Genomic DNA, 27,831 nt, shown 5'->3' with positions numbered 1-27,831 from the left:
CTCCCCCCTCCCCCTCCCCTTTTTCTTCCTTCTCCTCCTCCTCCCCCCTCCCCCTCCCCTTTTTCTTCCTTCTCCTCCTCCTCCCCCCTCCCCCTCCCCTTTTTCTTCCTTCTCCTCCTCCTCCCCCCTCCCCCTCCCCTTTTTCTTCCTTCTCCTCCTCCTCCCCCCTCCCCCTCCCCTTTTTCTTCCTTCTCCTCCTCCTCCCCCCTCCCCCTCCCCTTTTTCTTCCTTCTCCTCCTCCTCCCCCCTCCCCCTCCCCTTTTTCTTCCTTCTCCTCCTCCTCCTCCTCCCCCCTCCCCTTTTTCTTCCTTCTCCTCCTCCTCCTCCTCCCCCCTCCCCTTTTTCTTCCTTCTCCTCCTCCTCCTCCTCCTCCTCCCCCCTCCCCTTTTTCTTCCTTCTCCTTCTCCTCCTCCCCCCCCCTCCCCTTTTTTTTCCTTCTCCTCCTCCTCCCCCCTCCCCCCTCCCCTTTTTCTTCCTTCTCCTCCTCCTCCCCCCTCCCCCCTCCCATTTTTCTTCCTTCTCCTCCGCCCTCCCCCTTTTCTCTCCTCTCTCATTCCCTTGGTGCTGCTTTTGAGTCACGATTTTTTTAAAAAAAATCGCACTGCATCTGTTTGAAAGTAGCCTAAAGTGGAATTCCAGGCTCAAACCTAGCTACTCTTATCCCCTCTTTTCTAATATGCTTACTAACCTGTGTAAGAAAAATTTGTGTATTTGCCCCTCTTTAGCCCATTCCATTCTGGTCATATGTTTCCACTCCCCTGTGTCAAGCAGCACAGCTGCAGGGGAGAGGAGGAAGTGCAGTCAACCGTGGGCCACTAAAGCCCACTTCAGGCATTACTAGCCATTGCTGGAGCTTCCTCCCTTACAGTTCTGCTGGCAGATACGGGAGATTATGTGACTGGACCAGGCTGGAAATAGGTAAGCATGCAGATCATTCTTTCACATGTTAGTAAGCATAGGTGTTGAGGGGGTAGGGGACAAGGCTGGTGGCTTTGGATTGGCCCAGCAGGCCATGGTACACAGATCATGATCATCTGGTACTGGATAAACCCTGGCAACCTTTGTCTCGAGAGCCCAATTTCCACTCTGCTGGCTTTAACTCTTTTGCTGCCAGTGTTTTTGCTGTGGCCACTGACAGACTGTACTGGGCGTTGTCGGAGTTATGAAAACTGCCTTTTGAGTATATTGGGGAGATCCTAGTAGTCTGGAAACTGGAAGCTGATTGGTTTCTATGTAGAGCTGCACCAAATTTTGCACTCTTCTAGTTTTAGTAAATCAACCCTTGTGTGGCTCTTGCTTTTTACCAAGCCAGTTCACCCTAAGGAAGTTTTGGTACATTCTTTTGATGTAGTCAGGGTGATTAGGGTGTATTTGAAAATTACTTATGGATTTTGTAGGTCCGATCCCCTGTTGGTTTTAGAGAGCCAACATAAGGTCCTTGCAGTGCTAATTCGTACTACTTCATGCTGGATCAAGCATGCTATTGTCTGTTTATGCGTTCGAATACCAAGAACCCACTGCTTTCCATTACTGTGCATTCTACCAAAGTGTTGCATGCATCCTGGGCTTTCTGCCATTGATTGTTGATTTCTTTGGTTTGTAAGGAGGCCACTTGGTCTTCAGTTCATATATTCACCAGGTCTTGTATGGTGGATATGGCAGCATCAGCTGATGCTAGTTTTTGGCATAAAATTTTGCAGACAGAAGTTTTAACTGGCCTGTATTGTTTTCTTTTGAGATGTTTAGTTTGGTTTTCAATTTTTTTATTTTTGCTTGGCCTGTTGTGACCACTGGTTTGAGGCATCCCAGTAGTTGAGTATTTGAAGTGCGGGGTGCCATCCAAAGAATGGAAAAAAAAGATTTTTGTTTTTCAATAAAATCCTTTTCTCTGTTCTGGCTTTACCCCTGCCTGCGTGTCTATTCTCCTCCATTACCAAACACTTTTACCCACTCCTGCCAAGGTCAATGTTCAGATTTCAGTGCTGTCACACTTTGACAATTATGCAGTCATGCAACACTGTACCTAACATCATTTGTTTTGTGAGAGCTTTCTTTTTGTGGTATTTAATCACCGCTGTGTGTTTACTGTATAAGAAAAAAATTCTTAAGAATTAAAAAAAACAAAAAACAAAAAAAAAAACCTGTCCTTTCTGTTATAAAATTTTGCTGAGCCAGGTGACGGTCCATGGTGGATCCCTACCATATGGTCCCGATCTTTCCCCAGCCCGGACCTGCTGAGTGGCGACAGTGGACTGTTGGCTGAAAATGGGTAACAGGAGTGGAGAACAAACTGCACTTCTGTGATAAACAGGAGAAGTACAGCAAAACTAGCTTTGGTTGTACTTCTCTATTTCAGAAGAAAAAAAAAAAAACACTGCTGTGAGGGACAAATCTCAGTTTATCGTACTTTGACTTTCTTTACATCTGCTCCTGTCTTGAAGCACCTAGGTGTGGATGGCATCCCCATTTTTCCAGCAAGATCCTGGGAAATGCCTAGTAGCTCATATCTTTCAAGAAGATGCTAATGCATTGTGCTGTGGTGATTATCTCGTGAGATTTGGGCTACTGTTTTTTCACTTGGATCTCGTTAGGAGGCTGGGGACCTCACATTCTGCAGTATGAAAGTTAGGGGAAAGATTAGTATAACTTTTTTCCTTTTCCCCTGAAGGTATCTTCTGCAGGGTCTGATTTTAGAAACTCCTGTACATCAGCTGTGTGAAACTGTTGCGTGTATAATATGAGTTAGATTTACATTAAGGGTCCACAGGAGACCTAAATATATCATTTTAAGTGACCCTGTTGCTGCTATTAGCAGATTCAGTGAGACGCACCCTGTAAAAGAATAGGCTGAATATTTGCCTGTCCATCAGAGGGTGTGGAAATCCTTGCTGTCTTCGAGACCTCTGCATGCTGCTGCTATCAAACACTCCGGCTGTGTCAGTGTGTCCTCTGTCACATGTTTGGTTCCTATTGCTTACGATGTCATTACTGTACTCTGATGGCATCAGGGTTGCTTAAAGAGTTGTATTGCACAGGATTAAATAAGACGCATTAATTTTTTTTTAAATGAGAAAATGTAATGCTCTCTTGCTATGGAAAAATTTTGACTGCTCTCAAGCTGTCATGTGAGTCAGAACCTAGTAAAACACTTTAGTTTGGCCACTAGGAGCAGTGTGACTTCTCTACCTCATTAGTCTGCAGAGCAAATACTGTTTGCTTGGGCCCTGTCTAGCATATTTGTAGTGATAAGTTGTAGGGCTGCAACCAATTTTCATCAGCAATTGGCCGATTGTTTTAATTAGTCAGATAAAGACCTCAAAGTGTGTTTAACATGTTAAGTTTAAAAAGAGACCATTTATTCTTGAATATCTACAGTGTATGCAGTGGTACATACACTGCTCAAAAAAATTAACGGAATACTTTGAAAACACATCAGATCTCAATGGGGGAAAAATATGCTGGATATCTATACTGACATGGACTGGGTAATGTGTTAAAAACGTAAGGATGCCCCCATCATTTGATTTTCAAGATGTCTTTGATGGAAATGAAAATTATCAACCTACAGAAGACTGAATTCAAAGTGAAAAAATGATGCAGCAGGCTAGTCCATTTTGCTGAGATTTCATTGCAGCAACTTAAAATGGTACTCAGTAGTTTGTATGGCCCCCACGTGCTTGTGTGCATGCCTGACATCGTCCTAATGAGAAGACAGATGTTGTCCTGGGGTATTTCCTCCCAGATCTGGACCAGGGCATCACTGAGCTCCTGGACAGTCTGAGGTGCAACATTGGATGGACCAAAACATGATATCCTAGAGGTGTTCTATTGGATTTAGGTCAAGCGAGCATGGGGGCCATTCAATGGTATCAATTCTTTCATCTTCCAGGAACTGCCTGCATACTCTCCCCACATGAAGCCGGGCATTGTCATGCACCAGGAGGAACCCGGAACCCACTGCACCACCATAGGGTCTGACAATGGGTCCAAGTATTTCATCCTGATACCTAATGGCAGTCACAGTGCCATTATCTAGCCTGTAGAGGTCTGTCCCTCCCCCCATGAATATGCTTCCCCAGACCATCACTGACCCACCACCAAAACAGTGATGTTGAACTATGTTACAGGCAGCATAACGTTTTCCATGGCTTCTCCAGACCTTTTCACGTCTGTCACGTGGTCAGGGTGAACCTGCTCTCATCTGTGAAAAACAGAGGGTGGCAGACATGCCATTTCTGGTGTTAAATGGCAAACACCAATTGAGCTCTATGGTTCTGGGCAGTGATCACAGGGCCCACTAGAGGACGTCGGGCCCTCAGGCCATCCTCATGCAGTCTGTTTCTGATTGTTTGGTTAGATACATTCACACCAGTGGCCTGCTGGAGATCATTTTGTAGGGCTCTGGCAGTGCTCATCCTGTTCCTCCTTGCACAAAGGAGCAGATATCTGTCTTGCTGATGTGTTAAGGACCTTCTATGGCCTTGTCCAGCTCTTGTAGAGTAACTGCCTGTCTCCTGGAATCTCCTCCATGCTCTTGAGTGTGCTGGGTGACACAGCAAACCTTCTGGCAATGGCACTTATTGATGTGCCATCCTGGAGCAGTTGGACTGCCTGTGCAACCTCTGTAGGGTCCAGGTATCGCCTCATGCTACCAGTAGTGACCCTAGCCAAATGCAGAACTAGTGAGAAACAGAAAAGATGAGTAGGGAAAAAGTCAGTGGCCTCCACCTGTAAAGCCATTCCTGTTTTGGGGGTCATCTCATTGTTGCCTGTCTAGTGCACCTGTTAATCAGTTTCAGCTGCTTTGGTGTTAATGAAATTAACAACCCCCTCTGCTACTTAACTGACAAGATCAATATCCCAGGAGTTTAATTGACTTGATGCTATACTCTGATTAATAAGTGTTCCTTTAATTTTTTGAGCAGTGTATAAATAACCAGCTATATGGTTAGGAAACAAACTATATAATCCACTCTGAGAATAAAATACCCAAAATACTATTTTGCAAATTTTTAGACAGGAAATATTTAGGGTTATATTATGAATGACAGACTCCCTTGTCATAGGCAGGTAGCTTTTTACAAGCTCCCTGTGCCTTCTGTCACTAAGACATTTAGCAGCAGCAGCATGCCTTTATTATCCCCTGTCATGATGCGGTTAAACAAAAATTAGCTCTTTATAGTACAAAAATTGCAGATAATCACTACTATAAGGGGTTAATTTATACTGTGAAACCGTAAAAGTATCCAGAAGAAGGATATACAGGGTATTTTAACTGAGAGTCAGACATGAAGCTGTTTAAAGGGTGGAGGGGAGGGCATGAATATTTTATGTTAAAGTAGTACTAAAGGCTGAGCATTTTTGCATGGATATCATTTTAAATACATTGTACAATACTGGTAAGCTTTTACTTTAAATTTTGTAAATGCCTTATATTACCTCGTCTATCAGCCTTCAGCTTTGTTGGGTTCAAATGCTGATTTTTACCTGTACAAAGCCCCTAAAGTGATTATTAAAAGTTGGATTTTATTTCTGCTTTGTGTAATGGTTTTGCACAAAGCAGCCCAATCCTCCTCTTCTACGGTTCTCCACCGGAATGCCTGGCTCCTCCTGCCTCCTTAGAGTGCACCTATAGCAAGCCGCAACGTAGAGTTCCCCAATATCAAAGTAAAAAAAAAAAAAAACTATTGCCTTTTTAAAATTGCTTTGAATCATTTATTTCTCCTGCCCAGGATACATGTCCTATGAAGCATTGCTCCTCACCCATTCAGAAGTTCTCAGGCACTTACTGACATGTATGGATGGTTTACTGAGTTCTGCGTGTGCTGCACTGTGTATACTGATGTATGGATAGTGTGCTGCACTGTATTTCCTGATATGTGAACAAATGATGTATTCTGTATGCAGATCAACTGATCGATTGACCAACTGATCGACAATGAAAGTAGTTGACAACTATTTGTTCTAATCTATTTTAATTAAGTATGTCGATTAGTTGTTTCAGCCCTAATAATTCTGAGAGACGGGGTAAATAGGAAAGGTGGTGGTGTCTGTCTCTGTGAGAAGTGATCTCAGAGTGAGCGTGAAAGAGGACCTAGTTGATGGAGAGTGTGATGAGGCTGGAGTATTGTAACTGCGCACGGGGGTGCGTACTACAAAGGTAATCATTGGAGTTTGTTATAGGCCTCCCAGTGTTAATGAGGAGGTGGAAATTTAGCTCCTTGCACAGATCGAAAGGGCTGGGACAGTGATAATTTGAACTATCTGGAAATTGACTGGAGTAATGTTACTGCAGGAACAGTTAAAGGGCGAAAATTTTTAAACCTACTACAGAACAATTTTATGGTACAGTTTATAGAAGCCCCTACTAGGAATGATGCTCTGCTGGACCTGGTAATCCAAACCATGCAGAGCTTATTACGAATGTCCATATAAAAGAACATCTGGGTAGCAGTGAACAAAACATGATTTAATTTGTTACCTGTAAACAGGGAGCACATATGGGAAAAATAAAAATGCTCAATTTCAAGAGAGCTAATTTTCCAAGGCTGAGAGCTGCTCTCCAGGACTTTGAATATTGGCATTGATGAACACAAATGGGAGTTCTTCAAAAACACTATGTGAACAAACTGCAAAATATATTCCCATGGGCAACAAGTTTAAAAGCCTAAAAAATCAAACCGGTGTGGCTTACGGCCAAAGTTAAAAAAGCTATAGATAAGAAAAGAGCTTTTATTAAATATAAAAATGAAGGAATGCTATCATGTAAACAATTTCAAAGAATATAACGGAATATGCAAAAAGGAAATAAAGGCCACAAAAATTTAAAATGAGCGACAGATTGCAAAACGATTGCAGGACGAACCCCAAAAGATTCTTCAAATATATTAATAGTAAAAAGGTCCAGTCTGAGCATGTAGGCCCTATACAAAATAATCTAGAGTAGGTGACTGGGGACAAAGAGAAGACAAATTTATTAAATACCTTCTTCAGCTCTTTGTATACAAAAAAGCATGGGGGAGCTCTTGTCCATAATGGGCATGGTATTGACACAGCTCCAGATGATCCACATTGGCTCACAACTGATATGATCCAAAAAATATTTAGACAGAATAAAGGTGAATAAAGCACCTGGACCAGATGGCATACACCCACGGGTCCTTAAAGAATTGAGCTCTGTCATTTCAAAACCATTGTTTCTAATTTTTAGGGACTCTTTAATGACTGGCATAGTACCACTGGATTGGTGTAAGGCCAATGTGGTGCCAATAATTAAAAAAGGGGTCAAAATCTTTACCAAGTAATTATAGACCTGTTAGTTTAACTTCTATAGTTGGGAAGATACTGGAGAGTTTAATAAAAGACCACATAGATGAGTTCTTGCTGGAAAAAAAATATTTTAAGCAACAGACAGCATGGATTCATGAAAGACAGAAGTTGTCAAACAAATCTGATTTCTTTTTATGAGGAGGTGAGCAAAACCTTGGACAGAGGGGTAGCGGTGGACATGGTATACTTGGATTTTGAAAAAGCGTTTTGACACAGTTCCCCACACACGGTTAATGTGTAAGGTAAAATCCACGGGTTTGGAAAAATCCGTATGTATATGGATGGAAAACTGGCTAAAAGATCGTATTCAACTGTAGGGGTTAATGATTCATACTCTGAATGGCCTAGGGTTGTCAGTGGTGTACCCCAAGGTTCAGTGTTGGGACCCTTTATTTTTTAATATATTTGTAAACTATATGTCTGTGATTAAAAATGCCATTTCAGTCTTTACAGACGACACCAAGCTGTGCAGTGGAATAACGTCCTTACAGGATGTCTTCAATTTACAAGTCGACCTCACTACACTGTTTAATTGGGCAACTATGTGGCAAATGAGGTTTCATGTTGATAAATGTAAGGTTATGCACTTGGGGGCTAAGAATATGCATGCATCATACATACTATGGGGGGTACAACTGGGAGAATCAATGGTGGAGAAAGATCTGGGGGTTCTGGTAGATCACAAGCTTAATAATGGCATGCAATGTCAAGCTGCGGTTTCTAAAGCGAGCAAAATCCTCTCTTGTATTAAGAGGTATAGACTCCAGAGAGAGAGATATCATATTACCCCTGTACAAATCATTAGTAAGACCTCATCTGGAATATGCAGTTCAGTTTTGGGCACCAATTCACAAAAAGAATATTGGGGAACTGGAGAAAGTACAGAGAAGGGCAACCAAACTGACAAGAGGCATGGAGGAGCTCCGCTATGAGGAAAGATTAGAGGAACTGAATTTATTCTCTCTTGAGAAGAGGAGATTAAGTGGGATATGATCAACATGTATAAATACATCAGTGGTTCATATAGTGAACTCCGTGTAGAGCTATTCACCTTGAGGTCATCACAGAGGACAAAGGGGCACTCTTTAAGTCTGGAGGAAAAGAAATTTAATCTCCAAACACGGAAAGGTTTCTTCACAGCGAGAGCTGTGAAAATATGGAATAGACTCCCTCAAGAGTTGGTATAACTTTTTTTTTTTTTTACATGGTTCAACTGGATGGAGTTTTGTGTTTTGGATTTTTTTTCAGCCAGTCTATGTAACTATATAATAATGTACATAGACTGACTTACATTGAGCTGATCATTCATGTGTAATATTTAACCACTTCAAGTCTGGACACTTTCACCCCTTTCCTGTCCAGGCCAATTTTCAGCACTATCACACTTTTGACAATTGCACGGTCATGCAACACTGTACCTATATGAAATTTTTAGCATTTTTTTGAGACAGATAAAAGTTTATTGTGGTGGTATTTATTCACCACTAGAATTTTTATTTTTCTTGCTATATAAATTTAAAAAGTCCAAACATTTTGAAAAGTGTTTTTCTTATACAATTTTGCAAATCTTCATAAATCTTGGCCAAAATTTATTCATCTATCTTTTTAGTTAAAAAAAAAAAAAATTGTTTATAACCAAAGATTATAATTTAAAAAGTTTTTTACTTTTTTTTTTATATATATTTTTACATTCTGTCACCTAGCAGTACAGTGTCACCATAGTGACACTGTACTACTTGGGGGGATGAAGATTTTTTTTATATATTTTTACACAAATTGCTTTTACACCCATAAAGGCTGTAAAAGCAATCATTTGTTGTGAATAGCCTTGTACCATGTGACCTCTGTGATCATTCACTGATTTCACTAGTAGTAAGCAATGTCAGAAGTGACATCTTGCCTACTACTATTCATGTGATCACTGATTGGCCAATCAGTGATCACATGATTGGGACCTCACACAGAGGTCCTGTAGAGCGGAAGACACAGCCGGCACCGGATCGCGGTGCAGCGCGCTCACAGGGAGCGCGCACAGGCAGTGAATGCGAGAGGACGTTTATAAACTGCCACCCGCTCCTGCACTGCTCCCGTCCAGCCATTTATGTACATGGGCTGGACGGGAAGTGGATACATACATTTGAAATAACTAGTCTTGCTAATGTTTCTTTAACCACTTCCCATCCAACCCATGTGTATAAATGGCTGGATGGTGGCAGTGTAGGGGCGGGTTGCCGTTCATAAATGGCGCCCAGCATTTTGGACTGTGCGCCCTCCTGGGAGCGCGCGGAACCGCGATCCGGTGCCTGCTGTGTCCGGAGGACCAATCGCTGTACAGGACCTCTGTGTGAGGTCTCGATCATGTGATCACTGAATAGGAGTAAGCAAGATGTCACTTATGTCATCATTGCTTACTACGTGTGAAATCTGCGAATGAGAGATCACATGGTACAAGGCTATTTGCAACATTCTTGTACCATGTGACAAGCTGTGACCAATCACAGCTCTCACAGTATTTCTCAATGGCTGCAAAAATGCAGCCAGAGAGAAGGAGAAATGATTGCTGTTACTGCCTTTTATGGGTGTAAAAGCAATCGGTGTAAAAAAAAAAAAAAAAATCATCACCCCCCCCCCCCCACAAGTAGTACATTGTCACTATGGTAACACTGTACTGCTAGGGTGACAGTGTTTTTTTTTTTTTTTTTTAAATAAACCTTTTTTGAAAAAATATAATCTTTTGGTTATAAACTAATTTGGGTTAATTTTTTTTTTTTTTTTTTTACTAAAAAGATAACTGAATACATTTTGGCCAAGATTTATGAAGAGATTATTTGCAAAAAAAACTTTTTTCACAATTTTTTTGAACTTTTTTCATTTTTATAGCAAAAAAATTAAAAATCCCAGTGGTGAATAAATACCACCAAAATAAAGTCTTATCTGTCTCAAAAAAATGCTAAAAAATTCATATGGGTACAGTGTTGCATGACTGTACAATTGTCATTCAAAGTGTGACTGCACTGAAAATTGGCCTGGACAGGAAGGGGGTAAAAGTGTCCGGACATGAAGTGGTTAAAATTTACTTTTCTTATTCGGTCCCTTTTGGTCTGTTGAACATACAATTAAAAACCTATTGCTGTGTCTGTCCTACATGTACCAAAAATTAAGAAAACAAAAAAACAAAAAAAAAACCTGCTGAGCTGGCCTGAAATTCAGTAAGCTTGCATCTTACTGTGGTCTTTGCCTCTGCTGACTGGTATTCAACACAGAATACTGATCTTAACTACATGTTTTGGTTGCAAATATGTTAGCTGATTAGGTCTAAATTCACTTGCCACAAGCTTGTTAGATGTCAGTGACTCAGAGAATTAAAAGGAGTCACATTCATTGCATTAACTATTAATAAAGATAATAAATTACTGAAAATTGCTGTATTAATGTTGAAATACAGTACTACTACTTTAAAAACGTGCATATCCCCAATCTACTCCTGTGATGACAGCTGCTGTTTTAGTATTTCATGCTCTTTATGCTAGCCAGTGGGGATGATGATGCATGAACATCCTGCTGGTTGCAAAACTACATCTCCCATGGTCTCTTGCAGTGCAGCCAGGCTTTGTCCTTTTGGCATGGTCCTTTTTTAAAGCGGCATTAAACCCACAAAATTGATACTGCAGCTTTACAAGTCCTTAAATATAGTGGCTGTTAGTTTTTTTCCTTTTTTAATCTTTTTATCCTTTTTTTACCTGGTGTCAGGCCAGTAATACATTTCCTGTCTTGGGATGTTTTCACGCTGAATAGAAGCTCAATAGAGATATCTCTGCACAGTAGCATTGTTAATCTGGGCAGATTTAAAGCCGAACTAAAGACAAGAATACTCACCTATGCTTCGCTGGTCCCACAACCTGGCATCCTCTCCTGGCTTCTTCCTAATGCCAGTCTTCGGCATCTTGATTGGAAGATGCTGGGTTACAACACCGCCATGCATCCACAGGACTAATCTCCTGCTGGCACTGTGCCGGAAATGTAAAAGGAACTTGGCATACAGAGAATCAGGCAGATATGGTTATTTCATGTTTACTTCATTGCCCTGCAAGACTTGTATTTTCTGCTATTTATTTCATTGCAGCGGTTTTTAGGTTTAATACTGCTTTAAATTGTAGCAGTACATTGTTTTTTTTTTTTTTTTAATGCTCCTCCAGTTGTTCCCATTCATGCAAAAGCCTTGAACTTTATTCTTAATCTTGTTTGAGGAAGAAATGCGAGCATTGTGCATAATTGCAACACATGTAATTCTTGCATTTTTACATCATGTGACGGGCTATCTACTGGTGCTTTTTCAGTGCACTCGTTTTTTAAAGCAGCCATATGGTAGTCAGTCAGTTTGTGAGAGCCTTGACTTTTCTCTGGATTCTTTTTTGCAACTGGGAGGCTTGGCGATATATAAAGGTCGATTAGGTTTGTATCGAGCACTCCCAGGAAACTGGGATACGAAGCCTCAAGTTTGTGGCGCATCGGCGCAGTTGATAGTCACACGTGGGCACTATAGTGACTACCAAAAGCTAGTAGCACTTGTGTGCATGCATGGATGCTCCACTGGTCTCTGCCAGCTCCTGAGTACCTGAAGGGACTTGCAGCATATCTGCACACGCAGTTTTGTTTAAAAAATGGCAAAGAGGTGGGGGGAGGGCATTTTTGTATATTTACTATTTTACTTTAAAGTCTGTGTGTTTTTTTTTTTTTTTTTTTTTTTAACATCTTCTATCCTAAATAGTGGTGTGTGTGTATAACATGTAACTTGTTCAAAAGGTGAAGTTGGCATTTATCCATTAGACCTCTAGGCTTTTTTCTGAAACTTTTTGTTGACATGTACAGGAAGAAAAAACTTTTTTTGCTATAACATTAGTTAGAACCCCCATACATTATATAGTTTGTTTTTTTTATTTTTTATTTATTTTTTTTTTTAAAGCAGAGGTCCTAGAGAATAAATTGGTGAGTTTTGCAACTTTTTATGCCATGTTTTTCAAACACAATGTTTTGTGCCAAAAAAATTACACTTTTTTGACGTTTGCAAAGAAAACCACAATACATAACCCAATTTTTGGTAAAATATAATCATGTTACGCTGAGTATATACCAAACATGTCACACTTTAAAATTATGCATGCCTGTGCAGCAGCGACAAACAGCGTACATTTTACTATCTATAAGCAGCGCTTTAAAAGCCTTTACAAGTTACTACTTTAGATATACACAGGAGGTCTAGTGCTTGAATTACTGCTCATGATCTGACGTTTGTGGTGGTGCCTTACTTGTGTGGGACGATCACTGTTTTTACACTGTTGCTTTAATTTTTTTCACTCTTATTGCTGTCACAAGGAATGTAAACATTTTTTTTGAACGCATTAGGCATGTGACACTCTTTATGGAGGGTTCAATAAGACCCCAAATCCCTCATCTGCACTTAAAAGAGAAGTATGGGCTTGTTTTGTTTTCCCCCATTATACTTGCCTAGGTGGATGAATCCTGTTCCCTTCAGCTGCTTAGTTAGCCACTCTTTATTTGCTTTTACAAGTTTTACCAGTTCACACTGTAAAATTCCCATTTTTGTCATCCCATCCATTTTCGTGGTCTGCCGAATGCATGGGAACGTGCAAAAAGTACAACCGGCATGATTTCTAAAATTGCACTATACCAAACCGCATGGTTCTGCACCACCATGTGCTTAATGGCAAAAAGCGCACGCGTATGGTAGACTCGTTTGGGGTGGCATTAACCATGTCACCTGCATGCATCTAAAGAGGACAGCATGTTCCATGAGGTGCGGGAAATGCACGTGTTAACACAAGTGGTGTGAAGAGGCTCGAAAATGATTTCATGAAAAATAGAATATACGGCCATTACGTAGAGGATGCGTATGGGTTGTTTTTGAGAATAAAGAAATCACTTTTAGTTTAAGTGCCTCCTCTGTAACCTAAGGTATGGAATCTGATTTGCTTAGGCCAGCTAGTAGGATGATTTTGGGCTGAAGGTGTTAACTAGTAGTCCAAAGAGCATGAGGCAGGGCAGCAGCATAAGGTCTGCAGAATTGCAAAATCTAAAATGGCGCTATCATATTATCCATGCTATGCAACCATGTATCACAAGAATGTGTGCATCCCATAGTTATATGTTAATATCCCCAAATTTTGGCTCTGCGGGGTTTTTTTTTGGCCATGCACTCTGAAGTTAGAAGTACAATAACCCCAGTGTTGGTGTCATTGGCAGTATTATCCCCTGCCATTGGTGTTAGTAATAACCCCCCCCCCCCCCACCACACACACCATTGAAACGTGCCCCTCCCTTCCTCCCAAATGAGGAAGAAGGGCGTGGGGGGTTAACTCATTGGCAGGACCATGAATGCAGTAGGGGGTCAGTGACAATGACAGTTAACCCCTCCCCCAATACTGTGAATTGGTGATCACTTACTTGATCATAGGCTGCCATCCCACTGTCTCTCCCCTGGCCAGGACTTTAACTCCTCTGTGTGCCGGGTGCTTGAACACAGACTGTTCCAGTGCCTAACACCCCACTGCCATTCTACTTCTGAACTGGTGCCCAACAGCCTGCAAGCCACATGTTGGGCACCAGGGATAAAAAAATGTCTAATACACTCTATGAATCCCCTCCGTCTGTTGTGACCTCCAGTTACTTTAGAAAGTTTATCAACCTCTTCGACTTTAGATGGGCTTTCCATCAAAGTAAATGGGTATTGCTGTGTAGAGTTCAGAATACTTCAATGCATCCAGCCTTGCGCAGACTGCAGTAATAGAATTCCCTAGAGTTGAGTTGTAGGTAAGTATGATCTTATTCTGGAAGGGCTCGGCTGGGCAACAATAGTATTCTATTGTATTACTAGTGTAAGATGTGTTTTTTTTTCCTAATTGTATATTTTTAAGGAAGTCTCTAGGTATGCTCAGATCCATGTATTGAACACAATCTTTCGTTAAATACTGTCCCTATAATTTTTTTTTAACTCGCTGTAGTTCATTTAACCTTTAGCAGGCATTTGGCTTACGTTTGGCATTTTTTCAGAAAAATTAGAAATCTGCATAGAACGTAAAAATATAACTTGCGTTAAAATTAATGTATGGTTACCGTTATAAGAGCTATACTTTTTAATTTAATCACCAACTTGTTTTTATTTTCTTTCAGGTGGAATCCTTCATCCTGGACCAAGATGATTTGGAAAACCCAATGCTAGAAACAGCATCTAAACTACTGTTATCAGGCACAGCCGATGGAACAGATTTAAGAACAGTCGATCCTGAAACACAGGCTAGATTGGAGGCTCTACTCGAAGCCGCAGGTATGCTTTGGTGTGGGGTTATAGAGATACAGTTACAAGATACTGCTTTGCAAGCACATAAAGTTGACCACTCCAAGAAATACCCCTTTTTAATATTGCTTAAAATAGAGCTAAGAGCAAAAATTTTTTCCCCCATTTTGGATAGAGTAATGGAAGATTATAACCAGTCAGTCTTTTTTTTTTTTTCCCTCTAAGGGAGATTCCCTTTACTGCCTGTCCTATAGCCAACACAGGAAGTCAGAGGAAATTCTTCCAAAGTGAGGGAATCTCAGGGTATCAACAGGTTCACCAGAACTAGTGTCTCCATTTAAAGATTCCCCTTCTATTACTGTTCTGATGTCAATCCAATTTTTCTTTTTCTTTTACTTACACGTTTGATTATAACGGTAAACAGGACAAATGGTTTTTACTCCTGTCTGTGCCCCCATTACAGAGATTCAACCTGGAAAGTATTCTAATTCCTCTCTGCTCTATCCAAAACATTTTTTTTTTTAATTATTTTTATTACTTTAACATGTCCATGTCTAACAACACTGCTTTGGATTTCAGTTAGTTACAGGTAGACTGCTAGTCTCAAACAGGAAGTTATAAGCTCTCTGGATTTCAGATAGAACCTGTATATCTTATTGGTACAATACAGAACACAGGACTTTGTTCTTAGACTGTGGGACTATATTCTCCTAGTTTCAGATGATTGGGCACTGGCAAAAACATTTGCTAGTGCTGTCTTTAGGGGATACCATATAACCTTAACCACTGGATGAAGCTCTAATTGTTGCTTGTTTTCTTGGGTGATGGACCTGTTTTCTGGAGAAGCTATTTTTCTTTCTTCTTTTAAAATAAGTTTTATTTTGTTTTTTTTCTTTCTTTGACTGATGGCTTATTGCCTTGTGCTACCTAGCAGTTTCTGGATCAGTCTGAACTCCACCCTGTGGTGCCAGTCTGTAATGGTTTGTTCGGGCATTGGGTCCTGTGTTAGGCGCTTACCCTTGGTACGAAGTGCAGGGTGCTATACAAATCCCAGATATGCCCATCATGAATTTTAGGCCCGAAAATTAGTTTTAAACTCCTTACAGTGTATACAGCGGGTAAAAAGTATTGAACATGTCACCAGTTTTCTAGTTAAATGTATTTCTAAAGGTGCTATTGCAGGGGTGGGCAAACTTTTTGACTTGAGGGCCGCAATGGGTTCATATATTGGACCCGGGGGCCGGACCAAGAGTAGATGAATGATGTGTATGTGTCATCCATAGTAAGTATAGTAATATTCCCCCATAGTAAGCATAGTAATTCATCCCCCATATAGTAATTCATCCCCCACATAGTAATTCATCCCCCATATTAAGTCCCCAAGTCCCCCCTGTGTCAATTCACTTACCTTTACTCCGCGCGTTCCTCTCGCCGTATTCCCGCGCCGTTCCGGTGTAGCGTGAAAATCTGTCTCCTATGAGGATCTGTCCCCGTCGACGTATCTGCGCATGTGCCAGTTTCAGGCATTAGCAGCCGATCGGCGATCTCCGGCACATGCGCAGATACGTCGAGGGGGACAGATCCTCATAGGAGACAGATTTTCACGCTACACCGGTCTTCAGGGCGGACTGTGAGAGGAGCCTAGCGGGAACCTAGCTCCGCGGGCCGGATTAAAAGGTCCGCCGGGCTGTATACGGCCCGCGGGCCGTAGTTTGCCCATTGCTGTGCTATTGACATGAAATGTTTACGACCATGTCGGTAACAACCAATGCAATCCAAACATACAAAGAAACCAAAAGAAATGGGTTCAGATATTGTGTAATAAAATATGACACTGGGAAAAAGCATTGAACATGCTAACTGAAATTTATTTATAAATTATCTATTTATAAATATATAATTGTACAAAATCCTTTATTGGTAACGACAGCTTCAAGATGCCTCCTGTATGGAGAAACTAGTCGCATGCATTGCTCAGGTGTGATTTTGGCCCATTCTTCCACACAGTCTTCAAATCTTGAAGGTTCTGTGGGCCTTTTCTAGGAACTTTGATCTTTAGTTCTTTCCATAGATTTTCTATTGGGTTCAAGTCAGGTGATTGGCTGGGCCATTCTAGCAGCTTTATTTTCTTTCTTTGAAACCAATTGAGAGTTTCCTTGGCTATTTGTTTAAGATCATTGTCTTGCTGACGTTTGTAAGCGCGCCTAAGCTGTAGACTTATTTGGTACTTGATTGATCATTTCAAAGGCCAGAGTAGCTAACCACTTGTCCTCCTGAGGATTTACCCCCCTCCTGACCAGGCCATTTTTTGCATTACAGCACTGCATTACTTTAGCGGACAATTGTGTAGTCATGCAGCGCTGCACCCAAATTAAATTTACGTCCTTTTTTCCCACTAATTTCTTTGTTATTTGATCACCTATGCGGTTTTTTTTTTTTTTTTGCATTATAAAAAAAAGACCAACAATTTTGAAAAAAAAAACAATTTTTGGCTTTTTGCTATTAAACATGTCCAGTAGAAAAAAAAAAAATGTCATAAATTTAGGCCAAAATGTACTCTGCTACATATCTTTGCTTAAAAAAAAAAAATCACAAATGGCAATATAGTTTTTTTTTTTTTTTACATTTTTACCAGTAATGGCGGCGATCAGCGACTTATAGCGGGACTGAGGCAGGCATTCTAACACTGGTGACACCAATACAGTGATAAGTGCTGAAAAAAAAGCACTGACAATGTGCTATTGGCACTGGGCAGGAAGGGGTTAACATAAGGGGCGATCAAAGGGTTAACTGTGTGCTGTTTTACTTGTTTCTGTTTCACTGTAAGCACACTGCTTTGGATGGCTGTGCTGTGCACAACCATCCAAAGCAGTGTGCATGAGCTGACAGGGTGGAGAACTGTATTGTTTACATACAGTTCTCCCCGTTGGAGATGCTCGGCAATCGCCAGGAGCCGGTGAGTAATCACCAGCCGTGACCAGATGATTGCCAGCAGAATAGCGGCATGGGTAGGGCGCCCCCCATTCGGAAATGCATAATCGTGTGTGTGTGTGTGTATATATGTGTGTGTGTATATATATATGTGTATATGTATGTATGTGTGTGTGTGTGTATATATGTATGTATATATATATATGTATGTATGTATATGTGTGTGTGTGTGTGTGTGTATATATATATATATATATATATATATATATATATATATAATGTGATTTTGCACCTCGTGCGCCCCCTACCTGGAAATGCATAATCACATATATGTGATTTTGCGCACCCGTGCCGCCCTGTAGCAGTATATCTGCTTTGGGGCATTTGTGTTTTTTAAAGCTGCTTTTTCTCCTGTCAGGAGAAGAGCCCCAGTGCACATGGGGCCTTATTGACTGCCTTGCATAAACTTAAGGCACAAAGAGTGGGTTTTACCAGTTCCATCAGAAGACATTTTTTTCTATTCACATTTCCAAAACATTGAACCTCCTTTATACAATGTCACACAGTCGGAGTACAGGTGACAGTGCCACAGCAGTGGCCTAAACAAATCATCAAGCGGGCACCTGAAACCTAGCAACCCTGATGTCTAATACTGTCATGGGCAGAAACTTGCCTTTTATATTTTTAAGGCAGTTCAAATTCCAAGAGTGGAAAATTGGCAGGCAGATTTTCTAAGCCATTAACTCCTAGAATCTGAGGAGTGGGTTCGGCACACGGATGTCTTTAAAAATCTCTGGGTTGGGGAACACCAGATGAAGACCTATCCTGGCCTCCAGGTTCAATGATAAGCTGAACAAAAGTGTACCCAAGACTAGAGAGCCTTTACAGCATATGGTCAGGTGATTCCTTGGACTCCATTTCAGCTGGTTTATACCTTCTGTCCAATGATGATCCTTCCTCGACTGTCACACAAGTTGGGATGACAGGGTTCTGGTGATTTTCAACGCTTCAATTTGGCCCAGAAGAACATGGTACACAGACATATAAAGACTTATGGTGGATGGGCTTTGGCCACTTCCTGACAGACCTAACCTACCGGCCCAAGGCCCCCTTTCCCATCCTACTTCTCAGTCCCTGGCTTTAACGGCATGGCTGTTGAAATTCAAGTCTGATACGATAGTGGTATTTCTGAGTTTTATTACCACCTTACTCAGTAAGAATATCCCATTCCAGTAAGCTTTACCATTGCACATGGAACATTTACTTTACCTGTGCAAAGACCGTTTAGTCCCAAGGACTTTTTTCTCTTGTATTTTTACAATTGTTCAGACAGGTCTTTACCAGCCTCTAGTCCTTAGTACCCTCCAAGGGCAGGTTTCTGAGTTATCCATTCTTTTCTAGATATTTCTTGCTCCACAATCCTTTTATCAAGACTTTTCTTCAGAGAATTGCCAGTATCCATTTTCCCATTTGACCTCTTTTGTCACTTTGGGATCTCAACCTGGTGCTCTCTGTACTTCAGACTTTCCCTTTGAACTAAATAGAGATATTCAGTTTGAAGACCTCCCTTGTAAGAATGCCTTCCTGGTAGCATTCTATGAGGCATGTTTGAGTTGTCAGCTCTTTCCTGTAAAGAGGCCTTTTTTATTTTTTTTGTTTTACACCAGGATACAGTGGATTTGAGACCAAAACCTTTAGTCCTACCTAAGGTGGTCTCATTGCTCTTCAGTGAGAACATGTTCTTCCTTCCCTTTGTCCTGTCCCAAAACATGACAAGGAAATCGCCTTACATTGCGTAGATGGGATCAGGGCTGTCAGGATCTAAGTGAATGCCACTGCCTTTGGTGAAGCCTTTGCCCTGTCTGAGGGCTCTTGTAGAGGGCATCCTGCTTCGCAATCCACCAATGCTAGATGGATCAGTCAAGGAATGGATTCCCAGGGCTTACGGCCTTGAGGATTTGCAAAGCTGCCGCCTGGTCCTCACAGTTCACATGTTTTTTTTTATCAGTTGGATGTTCAGGCCTCTGCAGATGCGAGGTTTGGCCGCAAGGTGCTTCAAGCTGTAATCTGAGTGGTTCTTATTTTGGGTTTCTTAAAGTATTAAACCCAAAAGCAAACATTTATTATATTGCAGTTTACTAATTCTTAGATGTGATGGCTGCATTAGTCCTTTTTTGGGCTCTTTCCTTTTTTTTCATCTGGTGATTCACATGATTCACCTGTTGCCATTTAACGAGCAGGGGTGCTTAAATGATCAGCTTTTATTTAAAACCTTTTTGCCTGAAAATAAACTATTAATGCATTATCTGATGTTTGGCTTCAACTCATATTACTGTATTTAGAAGCAGTTTTTTTTTTACCTTTTGAAATAAAGGGATGTACTAGCAGATTTAAAGTATTAGCTGGAGTTTGGCTTTAGTTTATGTATTTAAATTTGCTTGTACATTTAACACTCTTGCTGCTCCATCCAGAGTGATGGCACTCTAAAGGTACAGGTTTGTTACTGGCCAGATCTCCAGGTGAAAATAGAGGGGGGAAAAAAGCCTAAAAACTTAATGTAACCACCACATCTAATGATTGGTAAGCTGCAATTATAACATATTTGAGTTTAACACCGCTTTATCCTTTTGTTTTCTTGTGAGCCTGTTGGCACTTATGTTTTGATATGATGTTGGCCACCCCTCAGTTTATTGCTTGTGTATGTCCCATGGTCTAAGAATACAAGTCCTGAACAATTAAAGTGGAATGCTGGGCTATACCTGTCTACTCTTTAATCTGCTCCTATTCCCCTTCTATCTGATATTTGAACTACCCTGTTGAAGGAAGATGCTTATACTTAACCTATTCTTGGGGATCTCCAGTCTGGTCACGTGATTTTCCCAGCGACTATCTTCAGGGAGAGGAGAGAGCATCAACAATGGCTGGAATGCCTGGGTGGTGTCAACCATAGGCTTGCAATGGGGCATTTGTTAGCTGTCCCTCCTGTCCTGAAGCTGGGATCCAAGGACCTAGAGTACTTTTAGAACAGTTTCCGTAAACTTAACAGAATTTTGACACCAGTGTGGTATTAGTCTTTGTGACTCGTAGTCTTTTGCTTTTATATGTTTGCAAGTCTGTGTTCAGCTGTAAATGTGTAAGAGGTAATGTTTGGTTGTGGAATGATGAGATTGAGCATGGCCTATTCACCGCATTAACAGACAGCACAGCTAAATACGTTCTGCTCACTGTCTCTGGCTTCGCAGCTTCATATTGCTTTGTAATTCAAAGGTATACAGCTTTAAGTCTGGTATGGTGTGGGTTTTGTGGCTCATGTATGTGAGTGTTCTGCTTTTGCATTTGAGTGTACAATAATTGCAAGTCAGCAGATTCCCACCTTAGTGTTGTAGTGTGATATATTAGTTGACTTGCTTTGTTGTGTTTCTTCAGACGCAGCTGGTCCTGTTGAGATGCATTTGCATTGCAAGCAAAGCAGGAATGCAACCTTTAACTGCATTTAAGCATTGATGTGCTTGACTGCAAAAGGCAGAGTTTGATCATACCTGTCGTCTTAACCCCAACTCTTGCTACCACAGACCTATATCATAGCTTCAGTGGGGGGGGGGGCACATCAGGGGTCTAATGCCTTGGTAAAAAGAACCTGTCACAGAAAAACCTAAAGTGGGGGGGGGGGGAGCATACATACATACATACATACTTAAACTTGTGTCATGACCCACTCTTCACTCCATGACAAATATTGAAGAGTGTTTATTGTGGAAATTACGTACAGAGTATCTTCTGCAGTTAAAGCCCACCTGCAAGCATTTATTGCCCTCGTACTTTAACTTACAATTGCGCGGTCATGCAACGCTGCACCCAAATTAAATTTAAATCCTTTGTTTCCCACAAATTGAGCCTTCTTTCTTTTTTTGATCGCTTGTGCGGTTTTTATTTTTTGCGCAATTAAAAAAAAAAATTGAGCAAAAAAAACAATATTTTTGACTTTTTGCTGTTAAACATGTCCATTTAAAAGATTTTTCATCATAAATTTGCACCAAAATGTATTCTGCTACATGTCTTTGCTAAAAAAACAAAAACGTAAATTAATGGTTTACGTGAAAGTTACAGCATTTACAAATGGCAGTATATATACTGCATTTTGTATTTTTTTTTTAATGTTTAATGGTAATGGCGGCGATCAGCAACTTATAGTGGGACTGCGGTGGACATTCTGACACTGCGGGGGAACTGACTTGGTGTCACTGACATTCCCAGTGACACCAATACAGTGATCAGTGCTGAAAAAAAAGCACTGACGCCGTACTAATGGCACTGGGAAGGAAGGGGTTAACATGAGCGATTAAAATGGTTAACTGTGTACAGGAAGTGTTTTACTAGGGGGCTGTCTCAGCGTGCTTCACTATAAGCACACTGCTCTGGATGGCTGTGCTGTGCACATATATATTTATTATGTATGTATGTGTGATTTTGCGCATCCATGCCACCCTGTAGCAGTATTTCTGCTATAGGGCGGACGGGAAGCAGTTAAACGGCGCGCTTTCCACTTTCAGTTACATCTGAATAGCCAGCTTAGTAGAAAGTGAAATACTTCCACCTAACGAATGCTAAACAAAGCATTGCCCCCACTCAAGACTGTTCCCATGCTGTGGTCATGGCAAAAATTAAATGGCACCCTGCAGCATTCAACATATGGTACCACTAGGAAATGCAACCCATTTATGTGAATGGTTTGCCATTTTTAGGATTAAAGCAGGCAGTGAGGAAGTGAGATCACCTTTCCCCTTCTATCAAATTCCCTCTGCAAAACAATCCACCCTGGATTGGTTTTGAGTGGGCCAGCAGTTTAGTTTAGTTAGAAAACTGACCTTACCTTTGCTTTCCACACTGCAGGAATATGACTGATTTCAGGAAGTGGGGCGTGTTTAGGGAAGCTGTGTGTGACATTGCAGGTTTAAAAAAAAAAAAAAAACTTTTGTGATATCACAACTGCTTTTCACTGTTCAGATCAATGGAAGTGTAAGTGCTGCTCAAAGCAGTCTATAGGGAGGTTAATACCACCTCAGAAAAACCTGGAATCCTCTCATGTTGATCTCGCATGTAAGTAGGAATGCATGATAACGTTGCCCATCTGCAAAACCCCTAAAAGCTCATTTAGACTTGTGGTTATGGGGCGTTAAAACACTGCATCCTAAATTTTGAGTGGTCACCAGAATAGTAATAAAGGTGAAATCTTAAAATGAGGCACTTCAGTGACAACGTTCTGAAGGCATTTCCATCATTTTGTGGAATGCAGATGGCAAAAAGACAGGTGTTTCAAGCATCCCTTACTCTGACTTAAGAGTTGGATTCAGATATTCTTTTAACTGACCAAAGACTAATGTAAGCCCTGGCAGGTGAGAGACAGCTTTCTATCTCATTTCACTGGGACCATTGAGGAGGAGCTACCCACACTCTGCCTGTTCATACGCTCCGGTATGGAGGGGGGTCATGTCTTTCCTCTTGCAGGAGAGGGGAGGGTCATGCCTGTGCTTTTGTAGGCGAGGGGGGAGGGTCATGCCTGTGCTTTTGTAGGCGAGGGGGGAGGGTCATGCCTGTGCTTTTGTTGGAGAGGGGAGGGTCATGCCTGTGCTTTTGTAGGAGAGGGGAGGGTCATGCCTGTGCTTTTGTAGGAGAGGGGAGGGTCATGTCTTTCCTCTTGCAGGAGAGGGGAGGGTCATGCCTGTGCTTTTGTAGGCGAGGGGAGGGTCATGCCTGTGCTTTTGTAGGCGAGGGGAGGGTCATGCCTGTGCTTTTGTAGGCGAGGGGAGGGTCATGCCTGTGCTTTTGTAGGCGAGGGGAGGGTCATGCCTGTGCTTCTGTAGGAGAGGGGAGGGTCATGCCTGTGCTTTTGTAGGAGAGGGGGAGGGTCATGCCTGTGCTTTTGTAGGCGAGGGGGGAGGGTCATGCCTGTGCTTTTGTAGGCGAGGGGAGGGTCATGCCTGTGCTTTTGTAGGCGAGGGGAGGGTCATGCCTGTGCTTTTGTAGGCGAGGGGGGAGGGTCATGCCTGTGCTTTTGTAGGCGAGGGGGGAGGGTCATGCCTGTGCTTTTGTAGGCGAGGGGGGAGGGTCATGCCTGTGCTTTTGTAGGCGAGGGGGGAGGGTCATGCCTGTGCTTTTGTAGGCGAGGGGGGAGGGTCATGCCTGTGCTTTTGTAGGCGAGGGGGGAGGGTCATGCCTGTGCTTTTGTAGGAGGGGGGAGGGTCATGCCTGTGCTTTTGTAGGAGAGGGGAGGGTCATGCCTGTGCTTTTGTAGGAGAGGGGAGGGTCATGCCTGTGCTTTTGTAGGAGAGGGGAGGGTCATGCCTGTGCTTTTGTAGGCGAGGGGGGAGGGTCATGCCTGTGCTTTTGTAGGAGAGGGGAGGGTCATGCCTGTGCTTTTGTAGGAGAGGGGAGGGTCATGCCTGTGCTTTTGTAGGCGAGGGGGGAGGGTCATGCCTGTGCTTTTGTAGGCGAGGGGGGAGGGTCATGCCTGTGCTTTTGTAGGCGAGGGGGGAGGGTCATGCCTGTGCTTTTGTAGGCGAGGGGGGAGGGTCATGCCTGTGCTTTTGTAGGCGAGGGGGGAGGGTCATGCCTGTGCTTTTGTAGGCGAGGGGGGAGGGTCATGCCTGTGCTTTTGTAGGCGAGGGGGGAGGGTCATGCCTGTGCTTTTGTAGGCGAGGGGGGAGGGTCATGCCTGTGCTTTTGTAGGCGAGGGGGGAGGGTCATGCCTGTGCTTTTGTAGGCGAGGGGGGAGGGTCATGCCTGTGCTTTTGTAGGCGAGGGGGGAGGGTCATGCCTGTGCTTTTGTAGGCGAGGGGGGAGGGTCATGCCTGTGCTTTTGTAGGCGAGGGGGGAGGGTCATGCCTGTGCTTTTGTAGGCGAGGGGGGAGGGTCATGCCTGTGCTTTTGTAGGCGAGGGGGGAGGGTCATGCCTGTGCTTTTGTAGGCGAGGGGGGAGGGTCATGCCTGTGCTTTTGTAGGCGAGGGGGGAGGGTCATGCCTGTGCTTTTGTAGGCGAGGGGGGAGGGTCATGCCTGTGCTTTTGTAGGCGAGGGGGGAGGGTCATGCCTGTGCTTTTGTAGGCGAGGGGGGAGGGTCATGCCTGTGCTTTTGTAGGCGAGGGGGGAGGGTCATGCCTGTGCTTTTGTAGGCGAGGGGGGAGGGTCATGCCTGTGCTTCTGTAGGAGAGGGGAGGGTCATGCCTGTCTTCTCTTGGCCTCTGATTGCTGTATACTACACTGCCAATGTCATGGACCAGACACTGGTGTAGCATGAAGATCTGTATCCCCTGCAGCAACTGCGCATGCGCCAGAATCGGAGAAAACAAGCCGAGCTAAGTCAGTTAACTCCTTGCATGCTGGACTACAACCCAGGCATGTTCTTGTTCGGGATTTAGAAGCTTGGGCATGGTAACAGCCGAGCAAGTGAATTGTGCTGATCCCCAGGGACACATGGGGACATACATGATTTCACAGCAGCTGTAGTACCCTGTGCCTGTGTTGTAGTCCAGCATGTAAGGAGTTAAGGGACTTCAGGTACTCCTCTGGCTTTAGCTGTTTGTTTTCCCTGATTTCAGTTTCTGCAGGGGATACAGTCTTCACAGGATACATATCTTCATGCTACAATGGAGCTTGATTTGGCTGCTTAGCATGCACTTGTACTGAGAACCCAATAAAGTTTTGTGGTCTTCGTGGAATAATTTTTTTTTTTTTTTTTTTTTTTTGTACCCTCGCACTCCTGTGACTCGTTTTCAGCTGACAGCGGGCTTCAGTCCACTGTCTGCAGACATCACCCAGCTGGTCCAGGCTGTGGAAAGATCCAGACTTTAAAGTCAGGATCCACCCCCAGTGTACCAGTGTATGGAACAGCACCCGGCTCAGCCTCTGCCACGCTGAGAGACTGAGCCAGCCACTCCTCCCCCAACCCCACCTACACACACAGCCCAGCACTCCAGTGATTGTGTGAGGGGAGGGGCAGAGCAGACAGCGGTGACTGACAGTCACCACTCTCAGCAATCAGCGGTCATGTGAACACTTAAAGCCAGCAGGAGACCGATGCTGCATCCACCTAGGTAAGTATGATTTGGGAAAAAAAAGGTTTTTTTTTAAAGTCCTGTAGTAGAACATATAAGTTACCAAATTACTGCATTTTGTGTTTGCTGTGCAAATTTCTATCCAGCATGTAAAATGTTCTTTATTTCATTAGCCACCAGCAATCTTTAAGCTTAGTCGTATCTGCTAGTTTTTTGCATGGACTGAACTAACATTAGGCTTTTTTTCCCCCTGTTTTTTGTTTGGTTTCTTACATTCACCTACTAACTGGCTTGGCGACTTGTGCTAACAAGGAATTGGTAAATTATCCACTGCTGATGGTAAAGCGTTCGCAGATCCTGAAGTGCTTCGTAGATTGACGTCTTCGGTCAGCTGTGCGTTGGATGAAGCTGCTGCTGCACTGACAAGAATGAGAGCTGAGAGCACCTCAAATGCAGGGCAGACGGACAAGTAAGTAGATTAACTAAAACTGTTATTCTGTAATCATAAACACCTTAATGGCTTGATTTGATTTAGTATTTTCCTATTGCAGAAACTGTTTTTTTTTTTTTTTTTTTTCTTTCCCCCTTCAATGGCTACCAAATGTTTTGTAAACAGTATAGCGGTCCATCTGCAGGAAACTAAAGTGCCCTGGCAGAAGCAAATATCTTAAAACCTACCTTTGCTGCTAGAAGATTACCAAAACCACCCAAACAATTACAGTATATATTTTCTGAAAGCAGAGGCCCTGTAGAATAAAATGGTGGCAGTTGAAATTTGTTACATGAGATTTACGCAACTGTGTAACCAAATGAATTGAACAATGCAACCTATTGAATACCAGGAAGTTTAGACCTGGTAGATGAGGGGTTAATGACAATTTTCCCACTAGGGGAAAAAGCAGTAACTTAAAAGTTTTTATTCGCGCCCATTTATACCCACATATGAACTCCAATGCGCACATCAGGTACCCACATGTACGAATATGGTTGTATGACCTTGGTATTGGGTATTGCTGTGCATGCCAGAGCGAGTTCAATAATTCTAGGGCCATCATTCACTGTTGGCTCTACATTGATGAGCTGTAGAAATTTTTAAAGCATTCTCTGTTTCTCATGGTTAGGCCCCTTTCACACGGGTGGACTGATCGGATCCACCTGGCAGTTTTTCTGGTGGACCTGATCAGACTATCCATTGCCCTCTATAGAGCAGCAATCCTGCCTGCATCCAATGTGATCCTGTAGACTAAAAACAGACTGGGGATCTGTTCCCCATTCATCTAGTTGATTGAAGGGGGTGGTGGTGGTGTGGGGGTGGTTCTGTTCATGGGGAGTGGGGCAGAAAGGAAACTTTTATGTTTGCTTTTTACATTACTATTTCCTTTCTTTATTAACTGCTGTTTTACTTTTATACAGCCGCAGTTTAGCAGAAGCTTGCTCTGAAGGAGATGTGAACGCTGTGCGGAAGTTATTAATTGAAGGTCGAAGTGTAAATGAGCACACAGAGGAAGGGGAGTCTCTCCTTTGTCTTGCTTGTTCTGCTGGATATTATGAACTTGCACAGGTAATTTAACTGTCGATGTAAATGGTGATCAATATTGATCAATCATTTAGCCATAAAAAACTGTATTTAAAGGTAAAGTGTGAAATGGAAATCCTCTCCAGCTAAGCTTTGCAAGAATTTTAGCAACTGTACTGCATATTTTTGTGTCTGTCTAAAATTGCTCTTTTCTTTACCATTTCCTTACCAAATTCAAAGTTGGCAAAAGTTCTGAATTAATTGCAGCCAGTGAGGCAATCTCAGTGCTGTAGTTACATAAGCAGCAGCATCTGCATCTGTAAATATATGAAAAGAAACCTAAAATTGTATTATGCTGTTAAAGGTGTCTACTTTAAATTGCAGCAACCTGTAGTTTCCATCACTGGCTGAAATTCTAGGCCATTTTGATCAGGCAGAGGCCAACACATTCTGGTAGTGGTAAAGCCCAAATTGTTTTATGCGTTTTCCTATTGGCCATCTTGGCAGGCCATCACAATCATTGTTATGTGAAACTGGGTAGAGCACACAAACTTCAATACTACTATGAAGTGTTATAGCTTTACCTAATCACAATCTCTAGTTTTGTACAGTGCCCTTTCTGGTAATAAATTGCACTTCATATATGCTAACTTTGTGTAAGAAAACACGATCTGCATATGTGTAGGCGAATAG

General features: G+C 42.4%; 1 protein-coding gene across 1 annotated transcript in view; it reads left to right on the top strand.

The window, feature by feature from the left end:
* Window positions 1-14,517: 14,517 nt before the first annotated feature.
* Window positions 14,518-27,831, top strand: part of ANKRD17 (ankyrin repeat domain 17) — a gene marked incomplete at its 5' end in the record, with an annotated part of 115,845 nt that continues 102,531 nt past the window's right edge. The window contains 3 exons of the mRNA XM_089679612.1: window positions 14,518-14,671; window positions 25,935-26,091; window positions 27,036-27,183. Of these exons, the coding sequence (XP_089535738.1) occupies window positions 14,518-14,671; window positions 25,935-26,091; window positions 27,036-27,183 (459 nt within the window). The remainder of the gene's footprint in view (window positions 14,672-25,934; window positions 26,092-27,035; window positions 27,184-27,831) is intronic.

Source organism: Staurois parvus, unplaced genomic scaffold (assembly GCF_062004578.1).
Source record: "Staurois parvus isolate SC_StPar_1 unplaced genomic scaffold, SC_StPar_1.0 ptg000227l, whole genome shotgun sequence".
Taxonomy (NCBI): Eukaryota; Metazoa; Chordata; class Amphibia; order Anura; family Ranidae; genus Staurois; species Staurois parvus.
This window is presented reverse-complemented; position numbering and strand designations above follow the sequence as displayed.